Source organism: Babylonia areolata, chromosome 2 (genome assembly GCF_041734735.1).
Source record: "Babylonia areolata isolate BAREFJ2019XMU chromosome 2, ASM4173473v1, whole genome shotgun sequence".
Lineage (NCBI taxonomy): Eukaryota > Metazoa > Mollusca > Gastropoda > Neogastropoda > Buccinidae > Babylonia > Babylonia areolata.
In genome coordinates, this window is record NC_134877.1 from 64,146,702 (window position 1) to 64,169,801 (window position 23,100).

Below are 23,100 nucleotides of genomic sequence, written 5' to 3' on the forward strand. Positions count from 1 at the left end.
GGTACGGACAGGTGGGCATTCGAGTTTGACATGGTTAAGTATATATCACCAAACAGGGAGTATTATTAAAACTCCTCTTTTTGGTGTCATATACTGTACCATATTAAGCTGATGCAGAATTTAAAGCAAATGGAGGAGGGCAACATATACTGGTTTGCATGGGGAACCCTTGTAACCGAAATGGCAGTGTTAGCCGTGACAAAGGATATCCCCTTGGAACTGTCAGCCCTGGTCATACAGAAATCCCCAAGGCAGAAGTTGATATAGGAATTCCCAGACCACCAGAAGGCTGCCTCCAACACATGCTGCTGCGGCACTGAGAGCTATGGCCTGCACTTTGTGTGCTCTGGGATAAAGACAGCTGATATCTCTGGGCACATGAGAGTCGGCTCTAAGAATGACTTCGCAAACCCAGCGGGAAATGCTGCCTGCAGCAATGTCTTTCTTGTAATTCTCATTAAATGAGATGAGAAGATGTCTCTAAGAAGACCTATCCCAATAGTATTTGAGACATCGAACATGGCAGAGATGCCTATCCTCATCATCTTGGGCAAGAATATCAGACAAAGGTCTGACCCTCAGAGAGGGGGAAGGGACCTCCGGGTCTTGGTTCTAAGCCAAAAACTCTGGAAGGAAACAGAGTGTGATGGAGCCATCTCTGTGGAAGGCCAGATCTTGTGGCATTCCACTAAGACCATGTATCTAGCTTCTAAGACGTCCTGTTGCCAGCAACAGACGGAAAGTTGTCTTGAAGGTGAGTAAGTCAAAAGGAATTGTACCCAAAAGCTCGAAGGGCTGCTTTCGAATGAAATCAAGCACCAGGAACAAGTCCCACAGGGGCACTCTGCTGGGGTTCCTAGATTCCTTAAGAGAGGTGCCTCTCTGAGAAGGAAATCTGCTTCAAAGGAAGGACCACCAAGCTGTCTGATAGTAGTACAGATGGCAGACCTGTATCCTCGCACAGAACTAGCAGACAGGTTTAGAACCGAGGAGCAGTGAGCCAGAAAGTTGGCCAGCCGCATGCTCATAGGGTTTGTAGGGGGAATGTACTGAGCCGAACACCACTGCAATCATTTCTTCCAGCAAAAGTCATATACAGACTCAGTCCCCACCCTCCTTGTTTTGGAGACTAAGGAGAGGTCAGAACAGGCACCCCCCTCAGTAAGCACCTCTGACACAGAGGCTGACCGACTGGTCAAAGATTTAAATGTTGGTGCAGAAGTTCCGAATAAACAACAGCCACGTGGAGCACCTGGCGGTTGGAATGAGGGATCCCCGAACGAGGCTGCCTCAGCCATTTCGGTGCGATGAGAATCAGCTGCGGGCATTCCAATCTGGCTTTCCAAATCAGCTTGGACAGAATTGGAAGAGGAGGAAATGCGTAGGCAATCAGGTTGCTCCAGTCTAGAGACGGAGCATCCACTGCCGATGCTTCCACGAGTCTTGTTGAACTTTGTGGCAATGATGTCCACCATTGGCTGAAACCACCACTTCCACACCCCCTAAAAGGTGTCTTTGTCCATGGTCCACTCTGTGTGGATGACACTTTTGGACCTGCTGAGTGCATGTCATTGTGTCACAAAGTTGGCTTTGCCTACTGTGTGCCTAGCTGAGAGTGCAATGCCCTTGCTGTGCCACCAATGGAGGAGAGCCTTGGTGGCAAGGGAAAGGTCCGTTGAGTGCGCCTTCCCCCCCCCTCCCCTTCCCCCACCCTCCCCCCTGCGAAGTGCAGGACAGATTCCATTTGTCCTGGTTTGTATGCCTCTGGCACAGGGCCTGCGACTGGGCCAGAATGAGCCTGTTGTCCAGGTACACACAGAGACGAATGGATTCCGACCGGACAATGAACACCAATTCCTGCACCCCCTTGGTAAACAGGAAAAGGGCAATGAATGAAAAATTGGAACATATGCAGGACATCAGTGGACGTCTTATAGGCACTATGACAACACTTTTTGTAGGACATCAGCTGACATCTTATTGGCAATCAACTGGTTAATGTATTCATATGTCTTCATTGCTTGTTGCCCAGCTGAGCTTAAAGGGCCCTATCACTGTATCAGGACTGAAAAAAATATTTTAAAAAAACAATTAAAATTAATGATCATATTGAAACCTGAAAAGAAAGAAAGAAAAAACCAGGAAAAGAAAATTAGGCACAAGTACAGTCATTTTCATGGACACGAACCTGGGACATGCCTCTGACATCGACCATTCTTTTTGCCAGTTTAAAAAAAGAAAAAAAAAGTTCCCCAAGTTCAGGACAAAGAATAAATCAGTCAAGCCTTCCTCCTAAAAGCTCCCCACAACTCGCTTCTGAACCAATGAGAGAGTAACGCTGCCACACCTAAACCACACCTGTACTCTTTTCTTGTGCAGTGGATTAGGCTCATGAGATAAGACAGAAAAAAATGACTGCCTCTCAAAACAGGAAAACAGCATCTGAAATAATCCAGTCTGGTGTGTACCTGCAGTTATCCATTAACCTCAAAGAACTTTCACCAGTCAGAACCTGATCATGGGTCATTTTTCTGAACAAAACCAATCTCAATCAGACCAGCTAACATTTGAGGGTGGGGGCATAAACAAAATGATGGGGCAGAGTGTTGGGATTTGGCAATGTAGGAAATCCCTCTTTCTGCACACAAAAAAGCTGTGTTTACATCGATGGAACAAAACACATCAAACGCTTCTGAGGTGGAAATATTCCACAACAAACCACACAATATCTGATGCATCTAGAATCTACTACACCCTTCACTCAGTAATTGTGTAACCTTTCCTGTAACCCCATGGGAGAAAATTGTCCATTTTCTGTTACAATTCCAAAGTCAAAGTCTGTTTAAATCACAAAACTTCGTATCTTTGTGAACTTTTTTTGTTTCCATATAAAATATGTGTTTTTGTGGAACAGAACATTTTAAAATAATTTAAAATACAATTTCCTTGCACAGGGTACAATATGAAGGGAAAATTGACCCATACTTTGAAAGAAAAACTTTGCACACTGTACATCATGAGTGAATTTTCAACCACATGAAGTGACTGAAACTGATACGTGTCCTGGTCTGCCTGCCTAGCTTGCAAGAAGAGCTGATAATATTACTGACAACCCCAGGAACACAGCACAGTAATAATAATGATGATGTTAATCTATATAGTGCGTATTCTCTGAATAGGGCTCTAGGCGCTTGACAAAAACAGGGAAGAGTGCACCCCGCCCCCACATCCCCCCCACCCACACACACAAAGAAGTACACAACGAGAACAATGGAGTGGTGCCAGATTGTTCTACATTAGTGTGTTTTCAGGAAGACTTGAATGAAATGGAAGAAAAAGAGTGCCTGATCTGCACAGGGATTTGTTTCCAGACAGCTGGGTCATGAAAAGAAAAAGAACGCTGATGAAAGGACTTTGTTCTGACAGAAGGAATGTGAAGCAGATGAGTGTCTGAAAAAGAACGGAGCTGACAGGATGGGATGTACAAGTGGATAAGCCTAAACCTCCATCACCTGAATGTGTCAGCAGACTTGGACTGCCTGCCAGCAACACGGACTTCAGTCTGCATGGATGATAACTTTCTCTCTCCTCTCTGTCTTATTGCATGGATGAGCAGGATGATGATGGTGTGGCTTCGCCAACAAAGATTTATGAAGGCCTTTCTCACCTGGTGCAGGTTTGCTAGTGTCTGGTAAGGCCTATACAGGATAGACATGTTTTGCCACAGCAACTGCAGGGGAAGGTCTGGGATGGTGTTGGGGCTTCACAGTTTTTACGTCACTGCCTCTTTTCATCAATGCTGGCTCTGCAATTGTTCTTGAATAGGGAGGTGGCTTTGAAGACTGATGCCATGACTTGCTGCTGCAGCTTGAATTGTCCAATGTATGAACGGCCGTCTATGCCTGAACATAGGAACCAGCGGAGAAACAGATCCTGAGACAAAAGTAGAGATCAACTGGCCATACCTTGTGGGAATGGCCATCCAGCACTACATGCCGGGCCTTGACCTGGAACCCCCAGGGGAGAAGGAAGAGAGCATGGGTTTTAAGACAGTCTTTGTACTGTGGATAATTATAACTAGACAGTGGAGAAAAACCAGTCTTCTTGGCGTTCACAATGTGATGGGTGCATGATACCTTGGTTTGTTAAAACTGGTACAGGTGAACAATTCTTCCATCATTATGAAAAGGACTTGGCAATGTTTTGTATAAAAAAAAATTTAAAATGGGGTACAGGTATTTGGGGGAGGGTTGTTAAACCCTTCACTGACAATGTCCACTGAATCTGTGTTGTGGACTGAACTATCTGTTGCACTTTGAGTGGACCTTTGACTCCTGACTAAACCTTACCAGGGACAGTGACTATCCACTAATGATACGTTACACACAGACACATCACCTGTAATTCAGTGGTAAACATTCTCTTCATTCACCACAGATGACAATCAGTGGCTTCCTAAAGGCTTCCAATGAAGGATAGTTAACTATAAAGTAAATCTATAAAGTAAATAGAACACAGCAATATACTACAAAACATAAATAAAATCATAAATAAATGCATAGAAAAGAGTATCTTTGAGCCTTATGCCTGTATATTCAAAAAGATTCAAGGGAGATCAAAAGTATGTGAACAGCAGGAGTGGTCAGGTTTTATGTGGAATAATACAAGTATCATCAGTCAAACCAAATCACTACCATGGATTTTTATCAGGCGTCAGAACATATCTACAAAATGAAAATGTAATAAAGATCATACAAAATGCAAACTTACACATGCATTTGCATGTACACACACTGACACACACAAACACACTTGAATGTACACAAGTGCACATTCACATACACACACATACTAGAACCCATCAAGTTATACACTTGTTGAGAGTTGGTGCAAACGCACTACAGATGCCTGAACATACAAACTTGCACAAAGTGGTACCGGCCTTTGGATAGAACAGGGAGAGGCGGGAAGAGGGGAGGGACACATAATTTATATCTGGAGAGATATATGTCACTTGAATGGAACGCTTGCTGATGCTTTTCCAAAGTCACACTGGGAGAATCAAGAACTCATCACTTTGTCTTATGGTGCAAATGCTGTTTTTGTATGACTTCTGACTCCATGATTTTTTTTATCTGTTGCACATGTATGCATTTAAATATGAGTTGAATAGAAGCATGCGTGAACACATACACACACACACACTCCGACATCTCCCCCCCACCTCCATCCCCACACACACTCACTCACTCACTTATTCATACACTGCAGAACTGGGAAATTTAAGTGACTGACTGGCCAGGCTCCATGTCTTTCCAAGTTGTCATCAGCACCAATTCAGCCAGACACTGTATGACCCACACAGTAGACCCAAGGGGAAGGCCAACAGTGAACATGGGTGAAGTGTCACACACCACACACACTGTCAACGTTTCTTTAATTGAAAGTCATGGGTGATTTTCACCTCACAATGTATGCTATGTGAGGTTCACAACACAAGCCCATGTGCGTGAACAATCACTCCTGGCATACAGAATGCAAGGGCTCTTCTTAAGAAGTATGGGTAAATTGTCACCAATGTTGTACAGCACACAACATGTTAGGCTATGTATGGCGAAGATTATATGGAAAAATTAAACCGAAAGAAATTACAAAAAAAATCTAAAAACCTCAAAATGTATACCTTGCGCCAACTTTAGCAGAATGCTAAATGAAACAAAGCACAATAAAACAATACAGTTCAAAAGTCAGCAATTTCATTTTGGTGGTTGACATTATATGTGGAAAGCCCTTGATTTATGTGTAAATGTTTGAAAATAAATATCCATTTTATTTCACAAAGTTATGAAAGTAAGAAGAGTACACAATGTGCTACGACAACTCCTCAACACCAAACAGCGCAGGCACCATTTTCAGAGTGTTGATGCGGTCAGTCAGAACTGATGTATGTGCCGACAAGTTTCTCAGCTCTTGTTGCAGTTTACCTTCATAATCCTGAAAAAGAAGCAAAAAAAAAATGCAAGTTCCATATCTCTCTCCCTGTCTGTAGTATCTTATGTGATAATAAAGATTCAAGGCAAGCAAGTCTTGTATGTGATCGGACAACAGATAATAAAAAAAAAAAAGAAGTAATAATAATAATGTACATTCATATAGCGCCCTTTCTCTCTAAGAGCTCAAGGCACTTTACATGAAAGAAAAATAATACAAATTACATAAATCATTCCTGACCTCTCTTTCCTCTCCATTTCCCACTCTTCATACTTCCAAACTGAGCTGACATGGGTGGTGTTGGAGAACAAGGAGGCTGAGAGTGCTTATAGATAGGTTTTAAAAAGATGAGATTTTACTGATGAGCGAAAAGCAGAGACAGAATCAGATGCGCCGATATGATGAGGAAGGTTGTTCCAGATATGAGGAGCAGCAAAGTAGAAAGAACGGTCACCACAGATTCTTGGTTAACATCCCAACAAGTAATAGATATGTTACTGCACACACTGAATAAAGACATTTATAAATGGATGAATGAATGAGTGTAAAACTTGGTCAGTAAACACACTAATAACTGATACAATTCTGTTCTTGAGAGGCACAGTCTGGAGTTACAATCCTGAGGGTTTTAGGGTCTTTTTTGCAACTTTCAGCTGAGGGTAAATGAAAAATATATCTGTCAAGGATGAAATGAAAATTAATCAAAGCAAAGGTCTCATTTCCTTCTGACAGGAGTTCTTTCACAAAGTGCTGCAAGTTTCTGTATGAACATAAATACCACTTCTAACACAACACCTCTGATTCCCATACAAGTCCAAATGAATATAAATGTTTCAGACGACTCTCTCCACACAAAACAGGAAAAACCCAGTTACGAACACAGTTACTATAATAATTGTTCAAGTATGATCATCAGTTGTGTCTGACTATGACCATCAAAATGGCAGAGGGGACAACTGCTGTCCCATCTGGGATATAACTTAATGGAAAGTGTTTTGCCCAAGTTACATCCCCATTCTCTTGGCCAAGAGGGCTTTAGGACGGTCAGCATTGGGATGGTCCCAAAACTAACCCCCAAGGCTGCACCACTAACAACCCAAACTATCTTGCCTCCTAGTTTGAGAGTCAAAGCCTTCACAAATGATTAAGCTGTAAATGAATTCTCATATGACTATGTTAAAGATGGTAGCTACAAAAACAGAGAAAAAGCTCATGTCAATGATAAAAACAACTACACATGATTAACGGAGATTTATGTCCTCTTACCTTCAATTCCTGTAACTGTGTATAAATTGTAAACTTGTCTTCAGAATGCTTCCGCAAAAGCCGCCGGAGTTTGAAGATTTCCTGATCTCTCTCTGCAAATCATACATTGGCTTGGAGAAAATCATAAGTGTGAACAACACAAGCTGGCATAAACTGATTTGTAAATAAATAAAAAGATAAATAAATAAATGAATAAATAAAGGAATAAAAGACAGCTTTACTAGCAACTTCAACCAGGAAGAAAACAGTCCACACTATTGGCTTAAAATCATCATTAAAAAAAAAAAAAAAACCCAGAAAGTTTCATGGCTGAATGCTTACAAAACGACACATTTTCATCTAAAACAAAAACAAAAGAAAACAACAAATGTATGACTCTATGAGTGCACATTCTGACTCTCATACATGTCTTGCATGCAGATACATGGACCTTCATGACAGATTTCGAAAGAAGAATTCATTTCAAGATCTGATGGAGGGGTGAGAAAAAAAATCCTGTTCAGAATATGAGACTTGAACCTGTGGACACCCGCCTCCTGGTGAGGCCCATTACAACTAGGTCACAGCTTCTTTCCACTGTGTCCTCAAAAAACAGAGTAACAAGACAGGCCATGTCAGTACAAACTGTACAAAATGCACAGGTACATATTTCATACCAGCACCACCATCCTTTCAAAACTACTACAAACAAAAAGATACATAATTCCAAAATCAGGACATTCTCTGATGTTCTAAATTACTGCATGTCTGTGCATATGTCAACAGTGGTGAATGGGAATGTGTGTGTTTGGATTTATTTGGTTAAACAGAACAAAAAGATTTGCGAAACAGAAGCATAAAGTCACATGTGTTTGCTTTTCTGCTGGCGTTGTTATACCATTCTTATATGTTTCGTTTTAGCAGATCGAAATAATATATATGTGTTAAAAAATTTTTTTTAAAAAGGAATGCCACTTGTGTGTAGCTTGAACTATATGTCTGTGTTGGAAATCAGAAATATCTTGAATGAAGTTTGAAATATATCCAAGAAATTTGAAATATCTTGAAGAGGAGGACATTCGTTTAACGTCCTGTTACACATGCAGGTAATTGCAGACATCTTGTTTAAGTGTTATCTCTTGTGTGTGGTTTGAAATATGTCTGTTAGAAATCTGAACATCTGTTATGTGTAGTTTGAAATATGTCTGTGTTAGAATTTTGAAACATCACTTGTGTGCTGTCTGAAATATACCTGTTTGAAATTTGAAACATGTTATGTGTTGTTTCAAATATGTCTGTTAGAAATATGAAACATCCCTTGTGTGTATTTTCTGTGTGAAAACCTGTTAATGGCTCTCTCTCAAAACCTGTCGCGGCATTCACCAAACATTCAATGCACAGTTGCACTCAAACACATGACACACAGTGGCACTCACCAAACACTCGATGCACAAAGTCAGAGATGGCGCCACTGACGTTCACTGGATTGGTCCAACAGCTGCACTGGTGGCTACTGGGAGACCCATCATTGGAGTCATTGAGGAAGAGGGCAGAGTTGTCCCCCCCAAGGTCCGACACCTCCATGCCCACCAGGGGATCCCGAACCTCCGCCTCCTGCTCCTTCTGCTGTTTCTTCATGCCCTTCTTCAGCTGGTCTGCACACACAGCGATAAAGTGACTCGGTACTACAGGGTCTCCTCCCCAGCGAGGCCTCATGACAACCTAGTTCAGGCAGTTCACCAGCCGCCGTGGTGAACTGGTTAGCGTTGCGTGCTTGGGTGAGTCTTGTCAAGGTCTTCAGTGTCGGCAGATTCATCGGGAATGTCATTGGGGAGATGTGGTGGCAGTCTCCACTCTGGGAAAGACGCTCACTCAGTCTGGCTCCATGACAAAGCCGTCATTGTAGTCAATAGAGGGTTTAGTAAGTGGTTTCCTAAGTAAGTTAAATCAGAACAGGCACAACCGAACACCACCTAAGTGACTCAGCAGCAGTGCAGAGTCTCCTCTGGTATATGGCAGGGTCTCCTCTGGTATATGGCCTCCTGACGACTAATATTGATGATTTCCTGTGGACTGGCGGTGCTGGGACTGAGACAGACGAACCCGGGTTTGACCATGAATGGGGGACTTGGAATAAGCAGCATGGGAATTATGCCATTGAAACAGCGCAGATGATAGGGCAGCCAAAAAAAAAACGAAAAGAAAAACATTTGGGTAGTTCACTGCCAGCACTGGAACTACGACAGACAAGCCTGGTGGGTGGGTGGGGGTGGTGGGGTGGCTGTGTGAATGAGTGTGGGATTAAGGAGGAGCCATGTTGGGGATGATGCTGCTGAAAGCAGGTGAAAGGCAGAGCAGCAGCAAGAAAATAAAAAAATCTCAAAACTAAAAAGTGTGTGAATGAAAGAGACACATGCCACAAGATGCACCATACACTAGAATGAGAAAAACGCATATACCAGTCGCCGTGGACTGACAGCTGGGAGGACGTGGGTTCGAATCCCAGCGGAGGTGGGTTTTTCGGCCCGTGGCCGGCTCCTACCCAGAGGTGAGTGTGGTGTGGGCTTAAATGGGGAGACTGGGACCACACAGTCGAGTGTCATCCACTTCAAGGATGCGTCTTTGGGTGTGTTGCTCTAATTACCTGTCCAACACTGCAAGTGTCTGTATCTCTCGGGCCTGGTTAACGCCGGGATATCATTATGACAGGAAGATTAGAGTACAGCCTTGTCACGCAGTCCCAAACCAAAATGGACCTCCATAGCAACATCGTCATCACCATCGTCATCCTTCTCCTCCTTCATCGTCATCAATATAAACAAAGTAGTCTCAAAGTCTGTGGCCTTTCATGCCTTGCTCTCATAGTGACCTCGGTTTCAATACCCCTCCACTTCCATGCTTGGGGTGAGTCCTGTCAATGTCGTTAGTGTCAGCGGATTCATGGGGGGCTGTTGTCTGAGGGACGTGGTGGCGGTCTCCACTCTGGGAGGGACGCTCACTCAGTCTGGCTCCGCGACTAAGCCATTACTGTCGTTAGTAGGGGGCTTAGTAGGTGATGTCCTAAGTACGTTAAAACAGAACAGGCACCACTGAACACCACCAAAGTGACTCGGCAGCAGTGCAGGGTCTCCTCTGGTGTCTGGCCTCATGGCGACCTAACATCGATGGTTCCCTGTGGACTGCCGACGCTGGAACTGCGACGGACAAACCCGGGTGTGGCCGTGTATGGGGGAATCTAAATAAGCGGCGTGGAGTAATGCCACTGAAATGGTGCAGATGATGGGGCAGCAAGAAACAAAACAAAACAAAAACGCAGACATATAAACATCAACTGGTAGCGAAATAAAACAACAAAACAGTCATCGCCACCAAGTGGTTAAGGCAACAGACTAGAAATCTACTGGGGTCTCCACACACAGTTTCAAACCCTGTCAACATTCGTTTTTGGTTGTTGTTTTTTTCACAGCAGATGTGTGCTGTATATAGATCTGTCCACATACACACTGACACCTCCTTGAAAATGAAACTGCAATATTGTCCATCTTCACTAAACACACAGACAATTCATTGTGCATGAATGGGGAGGTCTGTTCGTACGTAACTTTTTAAGTTTTGTTTAATTTTTCTTGTATCCAATTTAGGACATGTAAGGACAAGAATGGAACAAAATCTAGAAAAAAAAAAAAAAAATATATATATATATAGAGAGAGAGAGAGAGAGGTGTGTCAACTGACCTATGCTTGTGTGAGTGTGTGTGTGTATGCGTGTGTGCATGTTTGGGGAGGGAGGCATGTGTGTTCATATATATTTGAATGGATGTGTGTATGTATGTGTGCACTGTGTGTTTGTGTGTGTGTATAGTTTGCGACACTGGTGTGTAGAAGCAATGTTGATGCATGTGATATGTACAACAAATCTGATTTGTTTTATGTGTGTGTAGTTCACCACACTGGTGTGCATATGAAACACTGACATAATGTGTTATGTACAAATACCAAGTGATATGCAAAGCACCTAGAGCAATTTTCAGGATAGTGTGCTATATAATTATCCATTATCACCGTTATAATCAATATTCATCTTCTTTCCATTCTTCTTCTTCTTCTTATCACTATCATCACTATTATTATCATTTTTATCTTTATTACCATCATTATCATTATAATCATTATTATCATGATCATGTGACCTGTGATGGCCTGCAGGTGCTGTTTGCCCAGCAGGTGCTCCTTCTTATTGTGCAGAGAGCTGAAGTAAAGCTTGCACACCCGGCAGTGCAGCTCATCCCCGTCATCCTGCACACACACACAGTCATATACACACACATACATGCATGCACACACACACACACACACACACACACAAGTGTGCATAAACACACTCACACACACACACAGTATCACACACACACAGTGTCAAACACATATATACATGCATGCATGCACACACACACACACACATACACACACACACACACACAGAGTGTTATACACACACATACATGCATTCATGCACACACACACACACACACACACATACACGCACACAACACACACACACACACACAAATACACATCATGCACACATACAACACACACACACAACATGCGCACACACAACACACACACATTTGCACACACACACACATGCACACGCCCACACACATGCACACAAATACACAAACACACAACATGCATGCACAACAAACACACACATGCACGCACACATACACATGCACACAACATGCACACACACAAGCACACATATAGAAAAAAAAACAATAAGAAAGCATACATTTGTAAATGCAAGCACACACACACACACACACACACACACACACACACACACACACACACATGTGCACATACAATTTAACATGCATGGGCAAACATCAACAGAGAATACCATAAACTTTGAGAATCCAGTAACATAAAAATGACCACTCACATGCACACTGCTGGCCAGCATACTTATTCAGCGACTCACCTCTATGTCATTGTCAGTGTCATCTTTTGCATCATCAACTGAAACATATCACAATATCATTAACTTTATATGAACCTGGATACACCAGAATAGTGTTAATTTCCATTTTTTAAGTTTCCTGTGAAGAAAATACAAACTAAGGTTTGCCCCTGATGTTACCAAGGTGATTTTTGTTGTTGTTATTATTGTTGTTGTTGTTTAGAATCATGGAAGTCTGGAAAAGACATGGAAAAATGACAGAACAATTTCCAGGGTTGGAAGAGTCTTGGAAAAATATGTTTTGCCTTTCATGATCTTGGAAAGTCTTGGAATTTTAACAAGACCCTTGACCACACAACCAATCATTAAACAGCTTTATGCGTTTAAAAACAAACGAAAGAACAAATGAAAATTGGTGAAAACTGAACATCAGAACCTGGACATCTGCCAGCTTCTTTAATCAGCAGTACAGTAAAGAAATTATTATTCAGTTTAGCTTTGTATTATGTATGTAAAAATACACAAACAAATTCCACCAAAGATGAAATTTCAGAAGAACCATAATACTTGTAACATTCAGTTTTATGGGTTGTTTTTTTTTTTCTCTTCAGCTTATCAAGATGACATTACTCCAAGCAAAACTGACAGTAGCTTTCAGACAACTCTGCTGTTGTTGTACACTTGTTTCCATAAAAGCAAGTGCAGTGTTTCTTTATTGCCTTACCATTTGTTCGTCTCTTTTTCACAAGGGTTTGATAGATTTCAGACTTCTGGAGCTGCTTCAACTCATCAATGTAGCGCTGCTTATCATTCTCAGCTTCATCCAGAAACTTCTGTAAACAGTAAAGAAAACATTGTATAAGACAAAATAAAACAGACTTGTTTGAATCATTGCAAAACAACAAAGATAATAACATTTGTACTGAACCAACTAATGGCAGCTGCATCAATGATAATAAGATTAGTACTGTTTCTTTTGTTGTATTCTCTTACAAACAAAGCACAACCAGCAATCTCAACTCCTGCTCGCTTAGAATATTCATCTTCTTCTTTCACGATCTCCTGCTGAGCTCAAGAGACTGCATTTCTAACAATTTGCAAGCATTTGACTACCAAGAATAAGGAGTGTTTCACTCCCCTTCACTAGAACAAGGACAGCTTGCTGCTCTAAATATCTCAAACTTCCAAGGATCCAAAACTAAACATACTGGTAGCTTGGCCTGTCACAGTCATTCAGAGCCAAGCATTACATTCCCTATGTTTGGATTATGTGGTATGTGTGAACACCAGTGTGTGAGTATAAGGGATCCCCCCAAAAAACTGAGATGACCGCAAACATGGTTGGGGTAAAAACGGTAATACACATAAAAGCCAAATCGTGTTTTCAAGTGAATGTGGGAGTCACAGCCCACAAATAAAAAGAAGAAGAGTAAAAGTGTGTGTATTTGTGTGCACATAAGTGGTTTTAGATGTTTCACACGTTCCAATTTCTTTCTCTACTTTTGTGCTTTGGGACCAAAGCAGTGTAGCATATAAGGATCAATATGGATGCATAAATCTATCCTATCCCCCTACTGAAAAAAATACATATTCTGTTTGCATAATTATGATGTGATGCAACACAAAAGCCACAGCATGTCAGCATGCATTATAATGTGTGAAGGCCTGCAAGTATTTCCAAAGTGTATTTGAATAACAAGGCCCCGTGGCAGAGTAAGATAGAAGATGGACTTCTGATAACCAGTGGTCAGGGTTCAAGGCCACATTTCAGCATGGTATTGACCTATTTGTACCAGTACTTTACTCTGCTGTTCCCTCACTCCATCCAGTTGTGAGTGGGTACCCGACTTCAGTCTGGTTATAAAAGTGAAAGGAGAGGACTGGGCCCCGCCTTCCTCAGCCAAGCGCTTGACACATTGGATATGAATTCACTGCCCCAATGGCCATAAAAAGCAAATGAGACCTTGAACCTTTAACTTTGATCTTTCACTCTCACCTATGAGACCTTGAACCTTTAACTTTGATCTTTCACTCTCACCTATGAGACCTTGAACCTTTAACTTTGATCTTTCACTCTCACCAATGAGACCTTGAACCTTCAACTTTGATCTTTCACTCTCACCTATGAGGCCCTGAACCTTTAACTTTGATCTTTCACTCTCACCTATGAGACCCTGAACCTTTAACTTTGATTTTTCACTCTCACCTTTATGCTGAATAACGAACAGAGCAGTGTAACAGAGTGGGGGTGACAGCACCTGCTTTTTGTCCATGGGCATACTGCTCCACTCCTGCCCCAGCACTTTGGTCACCTCAGAAAAGGGAAGGTCCGGGTGGCTCTGCTTGATCTCCTGGCGCCGGTTGATGGCAAACAGCACGTACCTGCCAGCATCATCACACTGTGTAGTGTAGTGTAGTGTAGTGTAGTGCAGTGCTGTGTAGTACAGTGTTGTGTAATGCAGTGCAGTGCTGTGTAGTGTAGTGTAGTGTAGTGTTGTGTTGGATTGTACTGGACTGTATTGTATTGCATTGCATTGTACTGCATTGCATTGTATAGTATTATAATGCTCTTTGCAACAACATATTTCTCTGTGTGAAATTCAGGTCAGGGAGAGCACATGGCTACAGTGTAGCACCACCTCAGATTTTTGCTTTTTGCCTGCAACAAATCTCTTACTACCAGAAAAAAAACCCATAAAATTATCACAATCATCAACCTTTCAACTCGGGATGAATAATCAGATAACAATGAATATACTCAACTGAAAAGGTTAGAAGACATCTAAGCAAATAATGCAGTTCCCAGGTCTGAATGTTCACTTGAAAGTTTCTTGGGGTTTTTGTTGTTTTTTTTTTGGGGGGGGGGTTTCTGAAGGTGTGTATCAACAGTGTTGACAGATTTTATATTGTGCTCATGTTCGTCAATAAATTGCAAGAATCTGACAGCGGATTTTCTACTGATATTATAAAGACAAGGAGCATATTGCTGACATGGTATATGAAATGTATATTTTGCTAGTTTTCTCTTCTTTCTTTGCCTTTTTAAATATATTTTTATTCTGTTCTTTTTTTACGTGATCTCCTTTTCTTTTAAACGGGTCACTCAATAAGTCCTGACATCATACTTTGTTTTCAATACTTCAATATCTCTATTCAGTATTCTTCCAGACATTATATATATTGTGTAACCATAGTGGGCTATCTTATGAACTGTCCACACACACACACACACACACCTCCCCACCTCTTTTTTCTACTTCCAAATTTATGTCACAATATCTGAAGCACCTTCAACTCTATAAGATATAACAACAACAACAAAAAAAAGAAAAAAAAAGAAAAGAAACATAAATCTACAAAGTGAACATACCCTTACCCTGTGATCCAGTCACCAACAGAAACATCTACAAAGTGTAACATATTCTTACCCTGTGATCCAGTCACCAACAGAAACATCTACAAAGTGTAACATATTCTTACCCTGTGATCAAGTCACCAACAGAAACATCTACAAAGTATAACATATTCTCACCCTGTGATCACGTCACCAACAGAAACATCTACAAAGTGAACATACCCTTACCCTGTGATCAAGTCACCAACAGAAACATCTACAAAGTGTAACATATTCTTACCCTGTGATCAAGTCACCAACAGAAACATCTACAAAGTGTAACATATTCTTACCCTGTGATCAAGTCACCAACAGAAACATCTACAAAGTGTAACATATTCTTACCCTGTGATCCAGTCACCAACAGAAACATCTACAAAGTGTAACATATTCTTACCCTGTGATCAAGTCACCAACAGAAACACCTAAAAAGTGTAACATATTCTTACCCTGTGATCCAGTCACCAACAGAAACATCTACAAAGTGTAACATATTCTTACCCTGTGATCCAGTTACCAACAGAAACACCTACAAAGTGTAACATATTCTTACCCTGTGATCCAGTCACCAACAGAAACATCTACAAAGTGTAACATATTCTTACCCTGTGATCCAGTCACCAACAGAAACACCTACAAAGTGTAACATATTCTTACCCTGTCATAGGGGCTCTAGGCCCAGTGACAAGCGGTGCAGGTTTCCTCTTCTTCCCTTTGGGCCAGCCTCTGTTCTTTCTCTGCACATTGCCCCACAGTCATGACAGACAGCACTTATAGGACACCCCTTTATTCTTTACAAATAGGAAACAGTTTATGTTTAGGCAGCACTTCTAAAACACATCTTTACAAGCAAGCAATAGTTTATGTTTCAACAGCACTCCTAAAACACCACCCCTCCCTCCCCCTTTTTTTTTTTTTTTTTTTTTTACAGAAATATAACAGTTTATGTTTAGACAGCACTTCTAAAACACCCCTTTTTCTTTACAAATATGTAACGGTTTACATCAAGACAGCACTTCTAAAACACTTCTTTTCAAGCATGTAACAGTATACTATAATTTTTAACAGCACTTCTAAAACACCCCTTTTTCTTTACAAATATGTAACAGTTCACATTTCGACAGCATTTCTAAAACACCCCTTCTTCTTCACTAACATGTAACAGTTCATGTTTCAACAACACTTCTCAGACACTCCTTTTTCTTTACAAACATGGAACAATTATGTTTCTGCATTTTTCATTTGAGTTTCACTTCCCACAACATATAATTGACATACTGACACAAGTCCTAACAATCATGACTGCTTCACTCTCAAACGTTATGAATACCTAACATAAATAATGGTTTAAGAAAATCAATGTATTTATTACACAAGTCCTAACAATCATGACTGCTTCACTCTTAAAAGTTATGAACACCTAACATAAATAATGGTTTAAGAAAATCAATGTATTTATTACACAAGTCCTAACAATCATGACTGCTTCACTCTTAAAAGTTATGAACACCTAACATAAATAAAGGTTTCCAAAAATCAAGTGATTTTATGACACAAGTCCAAACAATCATGACTGCTTCACTCTCAAACGTTATGAATACCTAACATAAATAATGGTTTCTGAAAATCAATGTATTTATTACACAAGTCCTAACAATCATGACTGCTTCACTCTTAAAAGTTATGAACACCTAACATAAATAATGGTTTCAGAAAATCAAGTGATTTATTTACACTGCCCAGAAGTCTGTCATCACTGGATACAGCTAACCCAAAGACAGTAAAATTTTATGTTCATGTATCATGTCTGTCTCATGTTAGAATAATCTTAATTATATGAAGTGTCACATATCTGGTGCAAGTAACCTGATAAAATGAGTGATTTTCATCCTCAGGTGCCACACATTTGTTGTGAATGAAAATCCTGACCCACCCACTTTCAGTGTTTCCCACCAGGAAGTGAGAGAAACTGAGCGCACATGTTCAAATCCTATACTCGCCAGTATTTTCTCTCACTCCACTAGATCTTGAGTAGTGCGTGGACACCAGTCATTCAGAAGAAATGATAAACTAAGGTGCTACGTGCAGCATGCACTTAGTGCACGTTAAAGAACCCACAGCAACAAAAGGATTGTTCCAGATAAAATTCTGCAGAAAAATCGACTTTGATAAGACAACAAATACACTTGCAGACAAAAAAAGAAAAATGGGTGGAGCCCTCAATGGGGAGAGCAGCCTGACTTTCACACAGAGAAATCTGTTGTGACAAAAGAGTAACACAATATAAAATTCCATCACTTCGAGGTTAACCCCTTAACTGCTGAACCATGGTGATATGAGATCAGAGTGGCATGGGTCTGAAAAAAACTTAATTTTTGTGTCGTTATCAATGGTGTCATTCATTTTGATGATCAAAAGCAATGCAGTCCTAAGAGAACCTTGTCCAATTAAAATTAATGTAACTGACATCCTGACCTCTTATGTCTTATCTCAGTGAGATGACAGCTCTTCATTGACAAACATATTTATCAACAGCAGTCAAGGGGTTAAAACCAACAGTTTAAACATAAACAAGATGTCTGGTAGTCAGTTGTGTCCGACTATAACCATCAGAACAGCAGAGGAGGCAACTTCAGTCCTGACTCTCTGGGCTAGAGTTTGATAATAGTGGAGACTGTCTTCCCCATGTTACATCCCCACTCTCTGGGCCAACATGGGCTCTAAGACAGTCGGCGTTGGGATGGTCCCCAAAGATCAACTAGTCCCAAAGGATGCAGCACTGAGAGCCAGTGCAATCTTGCCGCCTAGTGACTGAAAGCATACACACCTTGGGTTCCGCTTCCTGAGGAGCAGACACAGACAGCACCTGCTGAGTGCCAAGGGAAAGGTCTGAGGATGAGACGACGGTGCCATCCCCCTCCACCTCTCCATCCCTACTGGCCTGATACACCCCCACTCCCTCCTGGTCCTCCAGCAACCCCCCTGACTGGCACTGAGACAACAGGGCCACTGAAACACAGGATCAGAATCAAGACCGAGATAAAAAAACAATGAAATGCCGATTAATCTGAGCTGCTTTAGCCGGATGGAACAGTTCAATTTCCAGCACAGAACTTTAAAAGCGACTTAAAAGTGACTAACACTCATTTCAGATGGAAGCAAAAGTGCAACTTGGGTTGATAAGTCTACATATACATATAAATAATATATATATATATATATAATATATATATATATATAGTATAATATAATATAATATATATATATATATATATACTAACAAAAGTTGTAGATTGTTTCAACAAAATGGCAGAAAGGAGCCCCTGCTCTATAGAAATGTTCAACAGGATCAAGTTATCACGCAAAGTACTTTGATCAAATTAAAGGAGGAAAAGGACCCTCTTTATCTTCCTTTTTTTTTCCTAAAGGTAGACCGTTTGGTAGGATACTGGTATACATAGTACAAACCTGGTATTCCATTATTGCTGATGGACAGGAGATGGTTGCCTTGGGAATCTGGTCCTTCCATCAGAGTCACTGCCCTTAGTTCATCTCCAACTGACAGCATTAACCTGAAACACCATCTTTGCACCTCACTTTTGGTTTCTTTGCAACTCTGGTCAAGGTTTGGTACATCTCCAAAACAACACACAGGGTTTCACCAAATCTTATTCAATCAGCTTTGCTTCCTCTAAATTTCTTCAAGTTTCCAATATAAACAATGTTTCCAAAAACACTAATGCCCTTTCTGCACACACAAAACAGTCTAAGTGTTTGCATTCACCTCTCCCTCTCTTTCTCTCTCCCACACGCACAAACAAAACAGAGACACAGACACACACATTCCTCTTAGTCTTAAAGCTGTTCCTATAAAAAATAATAATAATAACCATATAATATAAAGTTCACAAACATAACACTGAACTTCATCTGCTTAACCCGTTGAGCCCTGAGTTCCTGAGCAATTTTAACCCTTCTGCCTGAGCTCCTGAGCCAAAATTTGCAAATAATTGGTATCTAATGTGTCACAGCAGATATAAAAAGAGTGCCCTGACCACCGCTGTACCGGTGGTAGAGAAACATGACAATGCCTAGCCACCAGTTGAGCGGTGTGTAAACATTTGTGTCGTGTTTTGCTATTGGTTGACTTATATTGAAATCGATCTTTTTTATCCAAAGCACATGCACAAAACACAGTGAAAAGGCGCGGCCATGTTGGTACTACGTTCGCTGACGTCAGAATATTACGATTTTTCTGATTGGCTCTTCAATATAAGTCAACCAATAGCAAAACACGACAAGTGTTTAAGCACCGCTCAACCAGTGGCTAGGCATTATGACATTTTTCTCTTCCACTGGTAAAGCGGTGGTCAGGGCTCAAAGGGTTAAAATATATACAGTTAATCAGGTTTGTTTCCGTCAAATCAATTCATATTTCCAATATAAACAATATTCTCAAAGTACATACACACCAATGCCTTCAGAAACTGCCAGCATTCTGTATTTCTCTGGACAGTGGAGCTCTCCCTCTCTTACAGACAAAAATTACACACACAGCATTTAAAAATAAGATTATGAAAGACATCCATAAAGCTTATAAACACGCTATTTCATGTCTCCTAGTTCAAAACTTACCCTTGGGGTGTTTCAACTAGAACTGCCCCTTCAGGAAAAATGGAGGTAGGTGACATTGCTGGCTTGTCTGTAGCAGCTGGCTCCATATCATAAGCATCTCCTGCCTCAGACAAACCCATGGGAAGGGCAGATGTTCCACTGTCAGCTTTCAAAAGCGACACAGAACTGGGGCTTACTGCTGAGCTCATAACGGACCCATCCTCCACTTTTCCTGTTTCTGTCACTTCAGTTAAACCCAAAGGCTTGCCATCCAGGGAGTCAGTCAAACTGCTGACGTCTTGCAGTTCCAGAGAAGACTGTAGTGATGTGACAGGTTTGGACAACCCAGGCTCTGACGGGGCACTGCTGACTGTTAACACTGCCTTGTTAAAGCTGGCTTCTTCTTTTGACAGTATCAAAGGTGAAGCTGTGGAGGTAACATTTGCTTCATGGACAGGCTGAAGAAGAGTCACTTCAGGTTTTGAATCATTCACAGACTGCATCAACCTGATACACCCATTGGAAGTCTGCAGGAGGACAGGAAACATCCCTGAATCCCCTGACTGTGTGGTGCCTGCTGAGGAAGGGGGGAGATCTTCACTGTCATAACTGGTGTCCACCAGTTGATTACTCCCTGTCAGCTCCAGGATGTGGGTCATGTGATTGTCAGCAGACAGGACCACAGGCACTGATGTCAGCGGCACTGAATCACCACTCTCATTCATTAGGTTAGTGGACATTGTGGCCCCAGCACACAAACTTTCTTTCTTTAGAGTCTGTTCTCAGTGTGGATTTATTTCAATACAGAACAGAGTGATGAAATAATGAAATAACTCTAATCTAAGCACAGATCCTTGTTGAATTATGTCACTGTAAAGTGCAAGGATAATGGTCTTTGTTCATGCACACAAAACCATACTCTTTCTGTCTCTGTAAAATATATATATATATATATATAAATCAGTTTTACCGCAGCCAAGTGGTTACCATCAGGAAACCTGAAACAAAGTAAAAAATTTTTTTAAATTAACAGAACATTAGAAAATGTTGCTAGTGATTAAAATTTCTTTTTGTTGCTGTTGATGTTGTTATTGTTGTCCAATGACATTTGATTAACATATTCCATCTGATGATGTGTAATACAAGTGATAATAATACAGTAGAGAAAACTAGGTACTGAATAAGATCTTATAAGAAACATAATGTAAATTTGAAATAATAAGAAACATAATGTGAATTTGAAATATTCAGTAAATAGCTAATTTCTTTTTTTCTGGTTGTGGATAACACTAAACTGTGTAGTGTGTTTATATGAATTATTACCACTAAAAATAAGAGCAAATACTTTATCAAAGGAAAACTTCAGCGAGTTGTAAGAAAAATCACCAACATTTTTTAAGAACAGTATTAACACTGTTGCATTTATATGCAATTTTGTGATCAGTAAGACAGAACGCAACCTAAGTATGGTTGTTGGTCATAAGACACATGACTGACTTGTTTCAGTCTTCCAAGAAGAGTCAAAAGCATACTCAGCAGCTTTGGACAGGAGCTACCCAAGGCTAAAATTAATCCTACAACAGTATCATGAGTATCATATGCCTTGTTTGAACCCAGGTTCCAAGTTGTCAGTTCATGATGATGACCACTGCAAGTGCTACAATGACCATTTACTTTGAACAATGTTACTGTGTTAGTATATATGGCTTCACTTAATACTAACTTTACAAATTTCAGTTTCAATGTGTCAGAGTGTGCAGACTGATACATATAAGCTATGTCTCATCTGTTTTTTTCTTCTTTCTTTTTTTCAAGGCAGCAGAAGCTTGACCTTTGCAAAAACCCATTATACTTACATGGCCTTGAGAGCCTATCCTAAGTTTATGCAAACGTTAACCAAAAAATGAAATAAAGTAAGACAAAATAAAGAAATCAGTAAACGCATTAAAATACTGTGTACAAGAAAAGATACTTTGAAAGCAAATGATTGAAATAAAACAAGAAAGAAAATGGGTCTTCCTCAGCGAACCACACACACATCCACACGCATGTGCAAATGCATACATACACAGTAGTAATATAAATATAATGAATATGCAACAATTTTCAGCCTCAGACATCAGCGAACCAAGGCACAACTCACAACGTTACAAACCTGTTATATAGACAATATTTCTAATTACCTCTTTGCATAGTCTTCCTCTCTATCCATGACCCCCCCCCCCCCCCCCCCCCCACCCCCACCCCCACACATCCCCCCCTTTTGGAACTGATGGTTTTCATCAAATATCACGATCAATTTTGTGAATTTTTCCAACTTAGTACTCTTTCCTTTCTGGGCAAAGTTTATTCCTCTTGCTGACAGGATGTGTTCCACTTACATCTGGGTTTTCGTTCTTTCAGCTCTCACCGCAGGTTATAAAAATGAAATATTTCGATTTGTTTTATAATACAAGTGACGAATGCCATCATAAGCTGTTAATCTACTTTCTCTGACTTGGCCGAAAACGTAAATTACACATAGTAACATAGTGACAGCTTTATCAACCTGTAATGTGAAGTGACATACGCGTGAATGTGTTCGACAGTAAATTCAAAATGCGTCAAGGAGACAAAGCGTGCATAAATCTAGTCCCTTACTTCTATTTCATTTCCAAGCAGTCGTACACCAAGTCTTTCAACAAAACAAAAGTAGTGGAGCACCATATTCCTCAAGCCAGATGATTCCGCCATGCCAAGGATAAGGGAGATAACCACGTTTGTTTTCAATACAAAACGACAGCAGTATCCCAGGCCAGATCTACCCCGGGCAGATCTGACTTGCTCACAAAATAGATCAGGCGTTTGCACAAGTGTTTTCTTATTTTTTCAATCAATCGGGTACAAACGT

The 23,100-nt window shown here is 40.7% G+C and overlaps 1 protein-coding gene across 1 annotated transcript; it reads right to left on the minus strand.

Moving 5' to 3' along the window:
- Positions 1-1,706: 1,706 nt before the first annotated feature.
- LOC143276099 (uncharacterized) lies at positions 1,707-22,939 on the minus strand. Its single transcript, XM_076580496.1, has 12 exons — positions 22,851-22,939; positions 20,232-21,208; positions 19,065-19,168; positions 18,424-18,605; positions 16,254-16,333; positions 14,461-14,584; positions 12,927-13,035; positions 12,224-12,261; positions 11,427-11,532; positions 8,673-8,891; positions 7,258-7,349; positions 1,707-5,994 (listed from the first exon to the last, which is right to left on the minus strand). The coding sequence occupies exons 2-12, from the start codon at positions 20,948-20,950 to the stop codon at positions 5,872-5,874; spliced, it is 1,896 nt and encodes a 631-aa protein (XP_076436611.1). The 5' UTR covers positions 20,951-21,208; positions 22,851-22,939; the 3' UTR covers positions 1,707-5,871.
- Positions 22,940-23,100: the final 161 nt, after the last annotated feature.